General features: G+C 37.5%; 1 protein-coding gene and 2 long non-coding RNA genes across 3 annotated transcripts in view; 2 read left to right on the top strand and 1 right to left on the bottom strand.

Annotated features, from left to right (window-relative positions):
* LOC5563989 (acetylcholine receptor subunit beta-like 2) overlaps positions 1 to 17,308 on the top strand; it is a 41,499-nt gene extending 24,191 nt beyond the window's left edge. Inside the window, exons 8-9 of the mRNA XM_021852574.1 lie at positions 15,998 to 16,107; positions 16,918 to 17,308. Of these exons, the coding sequence (XP_021708266.1) occupies positions 15,998 to 16,107; positions 16,918 to 17,133 (326 nt within the window). The 3' untranslated portion in view covers positions 17,134 to 17,308. The remainder of the gene's footprint in view (positions 1 to 15,997; positions 16,108 to 16,917) is intronic.
* Positions 2,108 to 3,754, bottom strand: LOC110678923. The gene is made up of 3 exons (XR_002502052.1): positions 3,610 to 3,754; positions 3,277 to 3,472; positions 2,108 to 2,144 (listed from the first exon to the last, which is right to left on the bottom strand). It is a non-coding gene; the product is annotated as an uncharacterized LOC110678923 (long non-coding RNA).
* LOC110678924 lies at positions 3,862 to 5,992 on the top strand. Its single transcript, XR_002502053.1, has 2 exons — positions 3,862 to 5,083; positions 5,143 to 5,992. It is a non-coding gene; the product is annotated as an uncharacterized LOC110678924 (long non-coding RNA).
* Positions 17,309 to 17,756: the final 448 nt, after the last annotated feature.

Genomic DNA, 17,756 nt, shown 5'->3' with positions numbered 1-17,756 from the left:
TAACACCCACTTCAATCGATGTCCTCATTTAAAAGTGAAAATAATAAACGAAGAAGTCGAAGGACTAGCGGATACAGGTGCTAGCGTATCTGTCATAAGCTCAGTACCCCTGGTTGAACGTTTAGGTCTAAAAATAAACTCAATCAATTTAAAAGTATCCACAGCAGATGGTACTGCCTATCGCTGTTTAGGATACGTTAACATACCCTATACATTCCGATCAGCAACCTATGTGATTCCTACTGTAATCGTTCCAGAAGTGTCCAAAGATTTGATTCTGGGTATGGATTTTTTGGAAAAGTTCGGTTTCCAGTTAGTAATACCAGACAATCCCATGTCTAAACCTGAATCACTTCACAAGCATGATTCAGACCCATACTCTGATTCAGCTAGTCTAAACATGATTGAAGGATACTTTAAGTTGACGGATCAAAAGGTTTGTTTTGAATTATCGCCCTCGTCGGCTATCAAACCGCAACTTGCGCAACCCGAAATTGACGACAGCCTAGAAATGCCGACAATCGAAGTACCCGATCGCATTATTGAGCGACCGAGTGATATAATCACTGAACATGACCTAACCGACAGTCAGAGGGAAGAGTTATTCGAAGCTATCACTCATTTGCCAGCGACGAAAGAAGGTTGTCTGGGTCGTACGGACCTAATACAACATTCGATAGAATTGCTGCCAGGTTCGAAGCCACAAAAATTTCCTTCGTACCGCTGGTCTCCCATTGTCGAAAGGGTCATAGACGAAGAAGTGGAAAGAATGAGGAGATTGGGTGTTGTAGAAGAATGTTCAGGTCCCGTTGACTTCCTTAATCCATTGCTTCCGATTAAGAAAACGAATGGTAAGTGGAGAATTTGTTTAGATTCTAGGCGGCTCAATCAGTGTACCAAGAGAGACGATTTCCCGTTCCCAAACATGGTCGGAATCTTACAACGAATCCAACAATCACGGTACTTCTCTGTGATTGACCTATCTGAGTCCTACTACCAAGTGGGACTTGACCCTCTGTCGAAGGATAAGACTGCGTTTCGTACCAATAAAGGTCTTTTCAGATTCACTGTGATGCCTTTTGGGCTTACGAACGCCCCAGCGACGATGGCTCGTTTAATGGCCAAAGTGATCGGATATGATCTCGAGCCCTGGGTTTATGTGTACCTAGACGATATAATTATCACCTCGGTATCATTCGAACACCATCTACAGTTAATTCAAGAAGTAGCGAAGAGACTTCAACAGGCTGGTCTCACCATTAACTTGTTGAAATCAAAGTTCTGCCAGAGAAGGATTCGCTACTTGGGCTATGTCCTGTCAGAGGAGGGACTTTCAGTAGATGCCAGTAAGATCCAGCCGGTGTTAGATTACCCGGTTCCCAAAACCCTTAAGGATATTCGACGGTTATTGGGATTATCCGGGTTTTATCAAAAATTTATTCGGAATTATTCCGAAATAACAACTCCAATCACGAATCTTTTAAGAAAAAACAAAAAAACATTTACCTGGACTGAAGAGGCAAATAACGCGTTGATTAAACTCAAATCTGCTTTGGTGACTGCGCCCATCTTAGGGAATCCCGATTTCGGTCTTCCTTTCATCATAGAAACGGATAGTTCCGATTTAGCCATTGGGGCCGTCTTAGTACAAGTGCAGAATGGAATTCGGAAATGCATCGCGTATTTTTCGAAGAAATTGTCAAGTACCCAACGAAAATACAGTGCGACAGAAAGAGAGTGCTTGGCTGTGTTACTCAGCATTGAAAACTTCCGTCATTTTGTGGAAGGCAGCCAATTTATTGTTCAGACCGATGCCATGAGCCTCACGTTTTTGAGGACCATGTCCATTGAATCCAAGTCCCCGAGGATCGCACGATGGGCGTTGAAGCTGTCCAAATACGACCTAGTCCTCCAGTACAAGAAAGGTTCCGATAATATTCCAGCCGATGCGCTATCCAGAAGCATTTTCACGGTTGAGGCTGTATTTCCAGATGCGTTCATAGCCCAATTGAAACGCCAGATTGAAACTCGCCCCGATGCGTATAAGGACTTCCGTATTTGCGATGGGAAAGTTTTCAAATATATCACCAACTTGTCTCCGTTCGATGATGCTGGATCTCGATGGAAGTATGTCGTACCCGTAGCTGAAAGAAAAGAAATTATGCAATCAATACATCAAGAAGCACACCTTGGCTTTCTTAAAACTTTAGCTAAAATAAGAGAAAAATTTTATTGGCCTCGTATGTCAACAGAAATTAAACGTTTCTGTTATTCGTGCGACATATGTAAAGAGTCCAAAACACCAAACCAAAATGTGACCCCTGAGTGCGGGAAACCTAAAATGTGTTCACGTCCCTGGGAGCTCATATCCATGGACTTTCTTGGACCATATCCCCGTTCAAAGCATGGTAACGTTTGGTTGTTAGTTGTCACTGATTTTTTCTCAAAGTTTGTGATGGTGCAATGCATGAAATCCGCCACAGCTGCCGGAGTGTGTGCTTTCACAGAAGGAAATATCTTCACACTTTTTGGAGCCCCATCCATTTGCATTACTGATAATGCCAAAGTCTTCCACTCCAACCAATTCAAAAAGTTATTGGATAGATATGGAGTAACACATTGGAATTTGTCAGTATATCATCCCAGTCCCAATCCGACTGAACGGGTAAATAGGGTAATCGTGACCGCTATCCGTTGCGCCCTTAACAAGCAAAAAGATCATAAACACTGGGATGAATCCGTGCATCAAATTGCCCAGGCCATACGTACGGCAGTACACGACAGTACTGGATTTACGCCATATTTTCTGAACTTTGGAAGAAACATGGTTAGTTCGGGTAGGGAATACGAGCACTTGAGGAATCTAACGAATCCTGATCAAGACACTGGGTTTCCCCTGCATGATGATCAGAAAAAGCTTTTTGAACTGGTCAGAGAAAATCTCTTGAAGGCCTACCAACGATATGCAACTCCATACAATCTCCGAGCAAATAGAAAACATACATTTAAACCCGGTGAGATAGTATTCAAGAAGAATGTTAATCTTTCCGACAAAAGTAAACACTATGTTGGGAAGTTCGGCCAAAAATTCACTAAAGTCCGCGTCAGAGAGGCCTTAGGCACCAATACGTACGTACTGGAAGACCTAAATGGCACTCGAATATCGGGAACATACCACGGTTCGTTCTTGAAAAGAGCGTAATAAACACAGCTATGACGGCACATCGGTCGTGTTGTGCATAAACAAATGGGTTCGCCTAACAACAAAATACTCACTCTGAGGTGTTACGGCAGCCACGGCGTTCGAGATGTCAATTTGTTTCCTCACGTCGTTGGTTTATTTGGGTTAACTTCCTTCAAGTGATCCTGTATCGCTCAGGACGAAATCCCCAAGTAAATCAGCTCTTCGGTTGAGACGTTGCACCTGCATTTCCTCCCGATTCGTCAATGCGTTGGTATTCCATCAGTTTTCCTAAAAGTAAATTGTACCTTAAGAATGGGTACTCACTTCATGTAAACATTCCAATTTTGATTGAATTACATCACTTACAGTTCACTTTCACTTCTCAAACGTTCAAAATCCATTAGTTTACCTATCAATTAACTTACCGGTTTAGTATTTTCCATTAATTTTTAGCTGCAATAGTATAAATTTTCCACTTTTCCAACAATTAGAAATTTGTTTTCACACAGCTCGATTTTCCATAGCCAGACGTATGACAGCTTCGGTTTGACATTTCGCAATGTTTGGAACCGAGGGAATACCCGTTAGCTTTTTATTAGTATACGAAGCGTCGTCAACAAACGCTTCAGTCAATTTCGCTATGTTATTGGTGTCAGAGAAAGAGGGCGTGAACGAGGGTTCGAAGTGAGTATTGTATTGAATTGCAGCTAAGTATGAATTACAAGTATAAAAGAACAAATTGATTTTCCAATCATTATTGGAGTTTTTCGGTTATCTTGGAACACTGTTATCCAGATATCTCTGGAGTATATAGGAACATTTAAAATGATTTTCTCAAATTTGTTTGAGGTTTATTGGTTAGGTATAATTATTGTGTATGTTACGGATATATTGAGATGTAGAATGAATGAAGCAGTTATTGAATGAATTCAGCTGGAGCACAATGAAGTAGCGAAAATTTGTTTTTTGGATTGAATTATTAGATAAGTTCAGAAAAGCATACATTTCATTAATTGGGTTAAATTAGAACCTAAAAGATTAAATAAAATACCTTTATTTTATTAAAATTTAGTATTAGCAGACTGACCCACAATAAAAATTTTGAAATTTGAAAATTTCAAAATTTTTATTTTTCACGTATCGGCGAGAATGTAATGAAATCGAATAACCCCTGTATAGAGCAGCTTTCTGCACGAAAGCATTTAGCTTCTTTACAAGCGTAGCGCCACCTCTCTGTGAAAGAGAAATGCAATTCAGAAGCTTTTTGGCTGCGGCGTGAGTACCGTTGCGATCTCACAACGTTGCAACAAACCATCCAAAATTTTTAGAAAAAGATAGGCTGGCACTCAAAAACAAACCAGTGGAAAACGGACTAAAAAAATGTATAAGTCCATCATGCATATAAAACAGAATGAGACAGCCTCAATTTAGGTAGATTTTTTATGAAAAGATGGGAATTTCAATAGCGTCCAGTGTTCAAGGTCACTGTTTGAATGCAGAATTTAGTTGGCATGGGTTTTTTAAATTTATTCGAGTGGAGATCGTGAACAAGTGCACATCGGGAAAAAACTGAGTATTGAAAGTTAATACCAAGTGAAGTTGAATTGAACATCTTAACAAGGTAGTGATTAAAATAAGTTCAAACGTTTTGAGAATTAATTATTAAATTAATTTAGGTACGGCAGAGCCAAGTGATAGGCAAATATTTAAATTAAATAGTGTTGCTAGTAGAATAACACGTGCTAAAAAAAACAACTCACCGGTAAGAATAAGTTTGGTGTCTTGATTTCAAAAGTGGTGATCAGCTTGAATTTCAAATCAATGTAGGCCCAAAAGATCTCTATCGGGATTTAGCTGTTCTGGAAAGACAGGACGAGCTGGCTAAAACCGTATTCGCTGGTAAGATTAGTACTATGGCGTTGATAGAATTTAAATTCATAAATTGACACGTTGAACAGGTATAATCCCCACTGCTCAACGTGGGTGCCAGTCTGGGACCAGAAAGTTGTTCGGATACCCGTTAAACATCCGATAAGCAATCCAGAAGGACCACCCTAATCGCTTTCCCTCCTGACAAGCCACCCCACTCCCATCCGGGGAAATTCTGAGTGGAAGCGTTTGGGAGCATCGTCTACTACCGCATTACTAGAGACGGCCGCGCCACTGGTGGCCAACATAGGAACCAGCAGTATTCTCCAAGCGTTTCACTGCTCGACACGTCACACGGGTTGCCTACCTAATAGCGCAACATAATCAGCCGATCCGCTCGATAGCCGAATCTGCTGGAATCGCCGACCAGGGGTCTGCATCACGTTAGTGCACACGGAGCAGGAATTGTGCAACACTACGCTCGTTCAGTTGGATGTACGGTGCCCGCTGATCGAAGCCCGTCTTCGTATTCAAGTCCAATATCACCTGCCAGCCTTTCCGCCACCCGGCCAAGTCCCATTGGTCGCTGCGTTACGACTACTACCACCACGCTCTTTCAGTTGGATGAATGGTGCCCGCTGATCGATGCCCTTCATCACGCTCGTTTGAAAATCAACCCGCCATTCCGACTCGGGCCCAGTCCTATTGGTCTCTGGGTTAACGAGTACCACGCCATCTACCACGATTTCACCACCAAGACGCTTCCCGCCACGCTGCTTCCGATTGCTGCTGCCGATCTTCTGCGCCAAAACAGGATAACAGGTCAGATCTGATTTTTTTTTTTATGAACCATAATGAGCTCGAAGAACTTCATGTAAAGCAAGTGACGTCACTTAGGTAAATTTAAAAACTAGAATATAGAACATGTTGAATTCAGAATTTTAGACAGTTTAGTTGTGCTAAGACAGTAATTTACGCCTCCACTCAGGGTGATTGGGATATTGATGCTGAAGATTCTTGCCCCGATATTGAGTTTCCTCTTTTTTCATTCCGTTTAGATTCCGTTAGGTATAAAGATTTTTGTTGGTCTGTTGGTAACGCTGAGGTTGACGACTGTTTGAGCCTATTGACCCGCCCGAACGAGTGTCTCAAGCCGGGCCTCTATAAAAAGCAACAGCAGTCTCTCCATAGGGGAGTGGCGCTTAAACTGCTGCTGTTAAGTGTGAAAAGCTTTCGTTACAAAGATTAGCAAATTCTTAATGCTCAATGAGCGACCTCCAGCGGTTTTTATTTGCCAAGATAAATTTTCCTATAGTAAAACTCATACACATTTTGATCGGCTGGCGCTAAATTATAGTATAACCGAACAAGCTGAAATTTTGCACAGTTTTTACACAAGCAAAATGCAATCCAAAAAGTGGAATCGAGCGAGAATCTGATTTTTGTCCCATACTAATGTACACAGCGCATTAAGGCTAATAGCACAGACAAACAGACGTAACACTTAGAACAAATCTCGATCAAAATCATAGTCACGAGGACATGTGCGCCCAATGCTAAAATTATTGTATTTGGCTGACGGGCCAACAGATGGCGGTAGTGTGCAAACGTCAAACGCGAACAAAAACGATGCGAGCGCTGTGGGTGGCGGATTGTCCACCTACCATATTTTTGAATCGATCGTTAAAAAGGTGGTCGATGGACAATGATGAGAGTGTGACGTCTGTTTGTCTGTGCTAATAGGGTCAATTTGAGCAATGGTTAAAAAAGCTTTCCTTGGTTTGAATTAAACATAGTGTTTTAATTTGTAGTGTTGTTACTTAGACAGGATGCATCAAGTATGCTTACCCGACTCTAGACATGACAACAATACAACATTTTGAATGCAATTGAATTAAAAAAATGTTTACACCATGAAATCAAAAACAAATATTAACATGGTATATACCTATCCATTTCATAGTCACCAAATAAACACATTGGGAAAAGAGCCTGATTATTATATAGAATAATAGTTTCGATTGACACCAACATAACTTTAATATACATTGGTCCATAATGGTGACTTTGGGCCAATATTTTTACAGCAAATTAAAACCAGAGTAATGAAAACAATGTGGTATTTGAATAATACATTATAAATAACCACTGGATGGCCATGGATTAGTTTTTTTGACACCCACACGACAATATGCACGTCAGTTTATTTATATTAGATGTTCTATTTTCTGAGTTATGAATATAATCATTGAATCCGTATTATAATTCGCTCAAATGTTCGAGGCTTATTTCAAAATGTCCACTCTTCCAAAAGTATGTAGGTCGTTCTAAATTTGGCTTTTAATGCAAATGAAAATTGTGAAAATAATACGAAATAAATTGTTCAAAACATTTGAACTCCCATTTTTACTGAACAATCCGAGCAAAATTGGATTTTAACAGATAAAATAAAAATAAAACAGTTTTCTTCAACTTTTTGATAAGCAGAACGCTTTGTTGAATGCGAAATAGGGCGATTAACTATTGCAGTTTGATATTTCAATTTAAACCAATTAAACTGTGTAACAAATAATATCAAGGATATCTCACGTCTTCTTCTGCAGTATATCATAAGGTATAAAATCTTTTTCAACTGTTTCGGATTAAAATAATTTAACTGCATTTATGCTCAACGCTGAAGGAAGCGGCAAATGATTGTCCTCATGATATTAAAGTTCATACAAAACTGTCAAATTAACATGCAAAAAGCATTATAAAGGTGAGAATTGCAGCGTTGTTGAATTTGTGTTGTAAGAAAGTCAATTATACGCACGCACAAGCTGTCGGCCAGATGGATCTTCGTCAGTGCTGGAAAGCGTCAATGTAAACAGAGAGTGTCGCGCGATTTTTACATGAATACTTCTCTCACTGTCATAGGACGGCGAGACAATGAAAGAGATTCGCTTCAAATTTTCTTTCATTTTTCCGTCGCTACGGCTTGTGACGAAGTTGTAAATTAGACAATATTCAGTTTAATGTCAGGTATGATTGTTTTTTATATCGCTGTAATCATGAAAATATATCCACTTAAATTATCAAACACATTTGATTCCCGAAATTCTCCAAAATGAAATAGAAATTTTAAAAGCAAAACAACATTACAATAGCTCTCGTGAGAGCCCCGTCATTGCGACATGAAGGAATGAGCGCATGAAATATAGCTTCGCCTTATGACAGTGAGAAGACTGGTTTCGTCAGTGTCTCAAGCCGGTCGTGATTCTTAACAGCCCTGATCTTCGTAGGTGCGAGCCGTGTCCAAAACGAACAACATAGCAAATAAAAAAAGTATCGCAATAGGTACGAATAATGCGAAAACCGCCATGGAATGATTGCGATCAAATGAGTGGAATCCCTATCTTTTTTTGAAAATTATCGGGCGGCGATTCTCCTGTATGCGATCTGTATGCAGCCACTATCATGGCATGAATCAATCGGCTACGCTGTGTATCTTTGTTCATTTGCAAGAAGAGAAGAAAATGAACAAGTCAACCCAATGACACAATCCGTTCATTTATTGACTTGCCCATGCGCTGCTTCTCCTACCACCCGGTGCGAAGAGGGAAGGTGAAAAAGAGAATAATTATCGTTGGCTCTCGCTGATTCTCTCGCCGATCAACAACACTGCTCACTGACTAAAATATAAGTAAATAAAGTTTCGACTCACTAGCGCCATCTTGGGAGTGTTTTCAGAATTTGTTAGGTTCTATGCGAATAGGTATTATTTAGTTGTTCAACTTTGTCGAAGACACCAATTTTGTATCTCATCGCAGGACTGAGATATTAACGAAGCAAATATTTGTAAGCCGGAAAGCTGTTTCATATGTTGCTTATATATTCGGCATTTGTTGGCGTCTGTGCGCCACCTGGTGAGTTTATTCTGAAATAAAATAGTTACCAAGTGGAAGTCAGCAGTCCTGAGATCAAAGTTGCAGAAAACAGTTTTCTCCTAAAACTCTTCATTTTCAAAATATTTGCACTACAAGTACTGTCCTATTTATAGGACGCTGGGCGTTCGGGGCTTCTGTCCTATTTTTAGGACGCTGGGCGGATATGGGTTAATATTTTTTTCAACAACCTATTACATATTACATTTCATTCATCGCATTTCGCCATCGCAGTCCAATCATGGTAATAACAAATAGAAAACTATTAATCTATTATATTACCTTTATTCGAATGTTATTTAATACAACGATGCGAGTGATGTGCTGCTAAAAACGAAGTTATAGGTAAGGTCAATCAATAGTCAACTTCATTGTTATGTATAGCTTACGTGAATTATGTTATTTAAACTTTTTTCTGTGGCTACCAAATAAGGGACTAATATACTTCAAATCATCGATTGTTTTGATTTTTCTGATTGTTACAGTGGCCCAATTTCATATTCGTACAGGATACTGTTTCCACATCAAGTTAGTGAAAAACAATTAAATGAAGTATTGAGCTACAAATACTTTATCCACATTGAAGGTAACAGGGTTCATCTATTGTTTGCCAATCACAAAATGTTTCCATTTACATTCATCTTTGGATTAATAGAAAAGTATTGAATTGATGTCTAATACTCACCCAATTCCATATTTGTACACCTACCAAAATTCATACGCACAACGTTCAAAACTAAATTTAGAAGCTCTATTTGATTACTGAAATGCTTTATTATGATGTTCAGATGTAGTGAAATACATTTGGACAATTTATTAGTGGACATATATGAAATTTAGGTAAAGTTATGAGAAATGCCAATAATGATTTTTGCTATTAAATCCTATAATTTGAACAATAACGTTTATTTTTGTCATTGGATCCAATCTATAGATTATACTCGTAAGCTCTGATAGAAATTTAGTTGAAATATATATAGTTTACAGAAATCATAAACAGTTTTTATCCCTTTTGATTTCAGAAAATTGTTGTGCCATAAGTTCAAACCTCTTTTAAAATGATATTTTTAATCAATGTAAACCAAATTTTCATTCTAAACAACAGGTAAATGTTAATTTTGAATTTGTCTGTAAAAATAATTTGTACTACAAACTTCACTTTACAATAAAGTACCCTAAACTACGCTGTACATACCTCCAAATAATTGATGTCATTGTAATATTCAATTATCTTTGAAATAATATTCAAATTATATTCAAAATAGCACCCTATTTTGCAATTTATTGATTTTATAAGAAAAATACAAAATAACTTGAATGCGCAGAGAGCATTGATATACTATTTAATAGAATATATCCTGTTGTTTTCATCATTTTAAAAAAACGTTTGTGTTGCGGTTATGGCAATAATATTTATTCTTTAAATCTCTATAATCATGTTTGGTAGTAAAATTTAAATCTATATAAATAAAAATGGAATGGTGTTTGTATGTCACGAAATAACTTACGAACGGGTCAGCAGATCTGTATGATTCTTTCTTCGTTTTGTTTGTCACGGGTTCCGACGTGTTTGTGTGTAAACAAATTTCAGGATATGCACCGGGAAAGTCGAAAAAACGAGAGTGAACGGAACTGTCATTTTGTATGGGACCACGCTGTGGTTCGTTTTTCAGCAGCCTACTTGATGGCAAGACGAAGTTTGCCGGGACCACTAGTTAAAAATAATAATTACGCAATGTTTTTATAGGAACATTAACTATGGATAATGTATATACATTTAGGAGCCAAACATAAAGAAATTGACTAAAATTTTTGGTTTTGGATTTGTTATAAATGTCATACTACCTAAGATTCAAAAGTATAAGTTGTCGATATCCACTCCTAGCTACTCTAAAACTGATTATAATTTTTTGAAACTTGTGCAATATTCGCAGTTATCATTCTTGAGGAAGTGATGTTGAAAAAAAAATGCAATTTTTTGTTCGACTTACCGAATATTTTAGCAAAAAACATGGGAAAACTGGTATTTTTCTTAAATTTACTTAAGTTTCAAATATGTCCGCTTTTAAATTTTCCAAATGTATTCTACTGCATCTGAACAACACAACGAACAGCTTAAGTAATCATCTAGTCCATTAAAAATTAGTTTTGAATGCTGTATTTTTATTTTTTGTTAGGTGTACGAATATGGAATTGGGTCAATTATAGACACAATCTCAATACTTTTCCATTATTCCAAAGATTTAAGCAAATGAATACAGTTTGTCATTGCCAAACAATAGATGACCCCTATAACCTGCATTATTGATAAAGTATATCGAAGTCCATGCACAATTTAATAGATTTATACCAACTTGATATGAAAACAGTGCCCCGTACGAAAATGAGATTGAGTCACTGTATATATTGAGTATGAGGGACTTAAGAATTTGCGCCAAATGATCCACTTGCCCCACCATGGTGGGGTAAGTGTATCACCAATGGAAAAAATCTGTTTTCAAAACAAATGTGATGTAATCATGTATAGTAAGAATTATATGACTCTCGTTCTTGTTATTAGTGCTAGTAATGGAACATTTTAATACTTTATAATTAAAAAGTATTTTTATTTAATCAAAGTATATTGAAAAATATGTATGTGGGAATAACATCATAAGCATCCCTACGTGTTCGCCCTGTTACGCATTGGCTTCCGATGATCAACCGATCAAGCAGGGGAACGCTTACGAAGTATGGAGTATTCATAAGTGAGAGCTATCGGTCGGTCACGTTTTCTGTTGAATATAAGTTTCAAACATTATCGCCGTGCTTAGAAGGTTTCGATATCCGAAGTTGTCCTCCAAAACGCGTATCTTTCCAGCTTATGTGGGAAAAGTGTGGCTGTTAACTAGTATTTCCTACAAATTTGGGGGCTCGTCCGGGAACGCGGGAAGAAACTTTCGGGATATTCGTTGGAGCGCGCCGGTGGGAAGATGTTTTAAAAGAACAGCAGTTGTTAAACCGCCAGTTGCCTTGTAATTGAATTGCAAAGAAAATTATTTTAAAGTGAACTGAAGGGAAATTAAAATGAATTGTTTTAATCTAATATTTTTTACAATAAGTTACTTTTAAGACATTGAATTTGATTGATTAGTGATAAGTGGATTTGAATTGAAAACCAACGATCGTGGCAGTGTAAATTAATTAGCAAGCTCTGCATGATAGAGGTGTTCTCTAAATTCAGTTGAAAAAAAGCTAAGTGTGAACTCATATAAAGGAGCAGAGTGCCACGTCATAATTTACGGGTTTGACCTGGGGTTAAGGGTCATTGTACGGTGCGTGCGAATGAACAAACATCAAACTATACTCGTGCGATACAGTGGCGGTAAATAGTAGAGAAGCGAGTGTTCTGTTTGCTTGTTTTTTTTCTCCTTTTTGAAAGTAACGGAGACAATGCAGAACGAAAACATTTCGCCTTTGCGAGCAAGCAGTGGTGGGGAACCCCTTGCTTTCAAACCCCAACTGCAATGTTCGTCTTCCACAAGTGGAATTCAATTAAACATGATCGAAAATACTTTTGCTCGTTTAATAGATCAATTGAACTTTTCCAAAACGTCTGTTACAAACTTGACTCAAGAGCTTAGTGCGATGCGCAGTGAGATAAACTCTATGCGGGCAGACGCATCCCGTTTAAATTTAGTAGTTAAAGAATTACGCACTAGCTCCTTGGTACCCCAGCAAATAAGTAATCCTAATGGAGGCGGCTATTTTGGTTGTGATGAAAGTAAACATGCAAAAAACCAAGAAGTGAACCGTGGTGCAATAATAAAGAAGGTTGCGATAAGCTCTAGACTGACTGCTAAAGAATATGTGTTGAGTGACGACGATGGTCGTAGTCATGGTAGTGTATTTAGGAAAAGTATTGATCGAGATGTTGTGAATCAATCGAACAACAATGTGTTGGGTAACGGCCCAAATTATTATTCAACTGATAGACCGAATGTGCAAAATCTGATAGATGGTCGTGATCGTGCGTGCGAAGAGTTGAACGTCAAGATCGGCGAAGGCCGACATGCTACAGACAGAGTGAGCGGGAGCTGTTTTGGCTCTGAGGCGTACGGTGGCTTGTGTGGTGATTACCATAATTTGGCCCATGCGCATGAAAATGGTATAGGACAAGAACCAGTATTATCGGTAAGTGAAGCTGAGACAGCATTTTCTAAATTTTCTGGAAGTGATTGTTATCCTGTTCGAAAATGGATCAATGATTTTGAGGAACTGTCAGATTGTATTGGCTTGACAGAATTACGTAAATTTGTGATTGCGAAACGGCAATTGACTGGATTAGCTAAAATGTCTTTGAACACCACTAGCAATGTCTCTAATTGGAGAACGTTGAAGGATTTTTTGATAACTGAATTTGACTTCTACGAGAATTGTGCTGTTGTACATGAAAGATTGCGAAATCGCAAAAGAAATTTGGGCGAGAATGTCTTAGAGTATTTTCTGCAAATGCGAGAAATTGGGGCAAAGGCCAATGTGGATATTTCATCAATTATAACACACACAATTAACGGCATAAACGACAATGGTCCAGACAAGACTATTTTATATGGATCAAAGACTTTAGATGAGTTTAGAGAAAAGCTTCGTGTTTATCAAGGGATAAAGGATAATAAGTATGGAAGAGATAGGGAATATCATTCTCCAACTTCGAAAAGATTTTTTTCTAAGGGACGACCAAATGGTCAGAACAATTTTGAAGATCAATTTAACAGCCCCCTTAAGTTTGTAAAATGTTACAATTGTAGAAAGGATGGTCATATTTCAAGTGAATGCACAAGGGAGATACAAAACAATTACGTTTATCTTTGTTATTCCAATCCTAAATCGTCAAAAACAAGTAAGTTGTCGTTATTGATCAATAAAATTCCATTTCAAGCATGCTTTGACTCCGGTTCTAATGTTTCTTTACTACGAGAAGCGTGGGCAACTAAATTAAATTTGAGGATAGATCGAAATGATCGGAAACGTTTGATGGCGCTGAAGGGAGCAATTTGGACTTTGGGTAGTGTTTCGTTAACCATAGAAATAGAAAAAACACCTTTGAGAATTACATTTGATATTTTAAGAAATAAAGATATGCCACACAATATTGTGTTAGGGGAAAATTTGTTGATGTTTGGTGATGTAAATATTACAGCAAATGAAACTAAATTTTGTCCAAAAGAAAATTTAATTATAAGAAAAGAACCTTCCAATTCAGGCATTTACCATTCTTCTCATTTTAAAAATCAGCCAAAAAATGCTAAAAATTATTTTGAAATGTGTGGTATTACTAAGAAGAAACCTAGTTTGAAATATGACGTTTATATGACTGAAACCGTGAAAATCCCCTACAAACACCAACATACACACATTTCAAGGAGTCAGAAACAGGCAACGATAATGATGAGGAGACCTAGAACCGAATCCAAAAGCGAGATCATGCGAAGCGGTAGAGACTGGAAACGAAGCGACGAAAGCAGGAGTTCCGGAATGAGCAAGGCAAGACATCAGACTGGACGGTCAGACGACACCATCCGGGCCGGATGGTGGTCAGGATGGCCGATTTGTGGGAATAACATCATAAGCATCCCTACGTGTTCGCCCTGTTACGCATTGGCTTCCGATGATCAACCGATCAAGCAGGGGAACGCTTACGAAGTATGGAGTATTCATAAGTGAGAGCTATCGGTCGGTCACGTTTTCTGTTGAATATAAGTTTCAAACATTATCGCCGTGCTTAGAAGGTTTCGATATCCGAAGTTGTCCTCCAAAACGCGTATCTTTCCAGCTTATGTGGGAAAAGTGTGGCTGTTAACTAGTATTTCCTACATGTATACTTTAGTTTACACTAATTTGAACAACAAAAATCATTGCAGCTAGAATAATTTGGAGAATATTCATCCATTTATACACATAAGTTATACAGAAGTATTGTAGGATAATTCCTAACGATGTTTTCGAAAAACACTCGTAGTTTGAAAATATTAGTTATATTCTTTTTGGAATAACAAACTGAAATCTTTTTATTCTTTTTATGAATATGTTTGTACCATTTGTCTAGAATAATTTATATGGTCAAATAATGTACAATAATATGTTTTCAATTGGAAAATTAGTATTTTTTGCTCTTTTGAAACTTAACTTAGATAAACCACGAAAAGTTTCGTGTGAGTTTTGAAATTATTATTTTTTTATATTTTTTGTATACCAGGAAGATTAAACAACTTTTAGGTGGATTAATTCAAATTCTCTATGGTCAATTTGACAAATTTAGGCTGGGAATGAAAAAAAAATAAAAGAAAACAACATTTGCGGATATTAAAACTTGTTGAAATTCTCGTAAGCAATCTGCCAATAAATGATAATAATACTTGATCCACTTACCCCACCCCATTAAAAAGTAGGGGTAAGTGTACCAAATACAATATATCTGTATTTATTTTTAAAAATCACATTTTTTTCATTGTGATTCATTCAATTAGAACAGAAATGCTCACCATGTGTCGAAAAAACTAATAGAATTCGATTTAAGACAGAGATACAATGGATTTTTGATTCATGGAAAACAATTTTGAAATTAATTATTTTTGCAGTCAACAAGTTTGCTTGTGTTAGTGTACGTGTAGTACCGGTTATGCTTAATTTTGACGAATGATCCACTTACCCCACTGATACACTTCCCCCACTGTACCTTACCTCTGAAAAATAATTTTGTATTGTATGAAAACGAAAAATGTTCTTGGAAAATTTTATTGTTGTAAGTATATGAATGGTTCTTTTGCGAAACGATACCTTCTTTGCCATTCCGAGATGGTGTTGTTGTGCTTCCTTCGCCACTCGTAGACTGTCCATTCAGAGAAATCCCTAGTCAACCAAAAATTGCCCTAAAGCGTAAGGTTAGCCTGCGTGATAATTTATAATTAAAATTTGATTTATTTCATGCTTTTTTGTGTCGTCTCACTCACGCCCCCTTTTGTTTTGGACCGGACTGCAGTTGAAAACGATAACGTCATACCGAAGCAATTATCACCCGAGGTGCTCTCTGCAATACAAGCCGTAAGATTTATTGCCCAGCACATCAAGGATGCTGATAAGGATAATGAGGTGAGTGTGGTTTTTGTTAGAACGTAACCATTGTTTCGGGGACTAGATAGTGTCGACAGTGATAAATGATCGATTTGAACTATGAAATAAAACGATTATGTTGTATTAGGATATTGTAGGGAAGAAAGTTCCAATTAAGTTTTCCGGGATTTATGCATTTTAAACTACACACAATATTATAACTGTTACGTTTCGGCGCAAAATAAAATAAAATTAGCGCAACGGTTTGTTAAGCTAAGGGCAGAGCTTTAAACCTTGTTACCGGTTTACAAATTTCATTAAACCTTTGCTTCTATTGAATCATGGACCTTTGTTGATTTATTCCTAGAAAAACTTTAAAGTTGAAATGAAATAAATACCACACTGTTAGGTTTTATAGTTCTCTGGAAAAGGTAATGGATTAAACATTTGCAAAATTTCGAATTTCACATGCACATGGTCAACAATAATTATTAGACATCACTTCAGACATATGTCAATTCTTCTCAATAAATCAATATTGAAGGGACCGTGTCAAGTACGCGAGTTTCAGAATATACAATCAGTTCATTTGCGATTTAAGGAACGTTCGAGGTAGTTATCAAAACCAACTTTTATTCTGGTTTTATAATTCGATATCGAGATACGGAATACCGAGTCATGGAGAGTTGATTGTAACTTAAATTCCAACATATGAGGGGCCCAAAACAAGAAGAAATGCAAAAGTATTATCCAATACTGTGTATCATATTACTAATACCAAAAGATCGATTTGTCTTTTTCAAATGTTTTACCATTGGTTTAAAAAACTGTTTTTAATTGTACTTACAGATCGTCGAAGACTGGAAGTTTGTTTCCATGGTGCTAGATCGGTTCTTCTTGTGGGTGTTTACAATTTCTTGTATTTTTGGAACATTCGGAATCATCTGTCAGAGCCCGTCATTATACGATACTCGTGCTCCCGTCGATCAGCAGCTAAGTGAGATTCCATTGAGGAAAAACAACTTTATGCTACCGCCCGATATAGTGCGTATCACACTGGATTAAGAACGATAACGACAACGAATTTGCAATACAAACTGTCTTTTGTATCTTGAACTTTATGATGGTGTGTTTAACGAATCGTTGTTGAACAGAATTACTGCTATATTAATACACGTACCAATAATGGTTGGGCTTTCGAATTAATAAATTTAGAAATAAAATACTCACAATCACTGAAGTAAGCGTTCAATCTTATATAAACAATAAATATTTCCAAAAAATAAAAACTATAACTATCGGAAAGAAATTCATAGTATAGCTACTCCGTGATTGACTAGAGTAATCGAAGTTGCACAGAGATTGAATGAATGGGGCTTGGAATTAGCTTACTATTCCTCAATGTGCACAAATCGGGAGCTCAAACTTCAAAAGTCAATAAAGACGCCGGCCACGTCCTTACGGTCTTTGGGGAAGGACAGAAATGCTAGTGAGACAACTATTGTTACTAGAGACCGAAGAATCTTCTTCATCTCCACAGTTGTCATGGAAAAGATATTGGGTTATAACCGGATTCACGAAATTATTCGATAAATGTATGTCAAACAAGTGCTCATCGCTCGCCCTCGCATGAGCAAGCAACACGATCAAGATATCAAACACCACTAAGGCGATCCGTGATTCGTGTA

The sequence above is a fragment of the Aedes aegypti genome, chromosome 3 (genome assembly GCF_002204515.2).
Source record: "Aedes aegypti strain LVP_AGWG chromosome 3, AaegL5.0 Primary Assembly, whole genome shotgun sequence".
NCBI lineage: Eukaryota > Metazoa > Arthropoda > Insecta > Diptera > Culicidae > Aedes > Aedes aegypti.
Note: the sequence above shows the minus strand (reverse complement) of the source record. Positions and strands in the feature narration are given on the sequence as shown.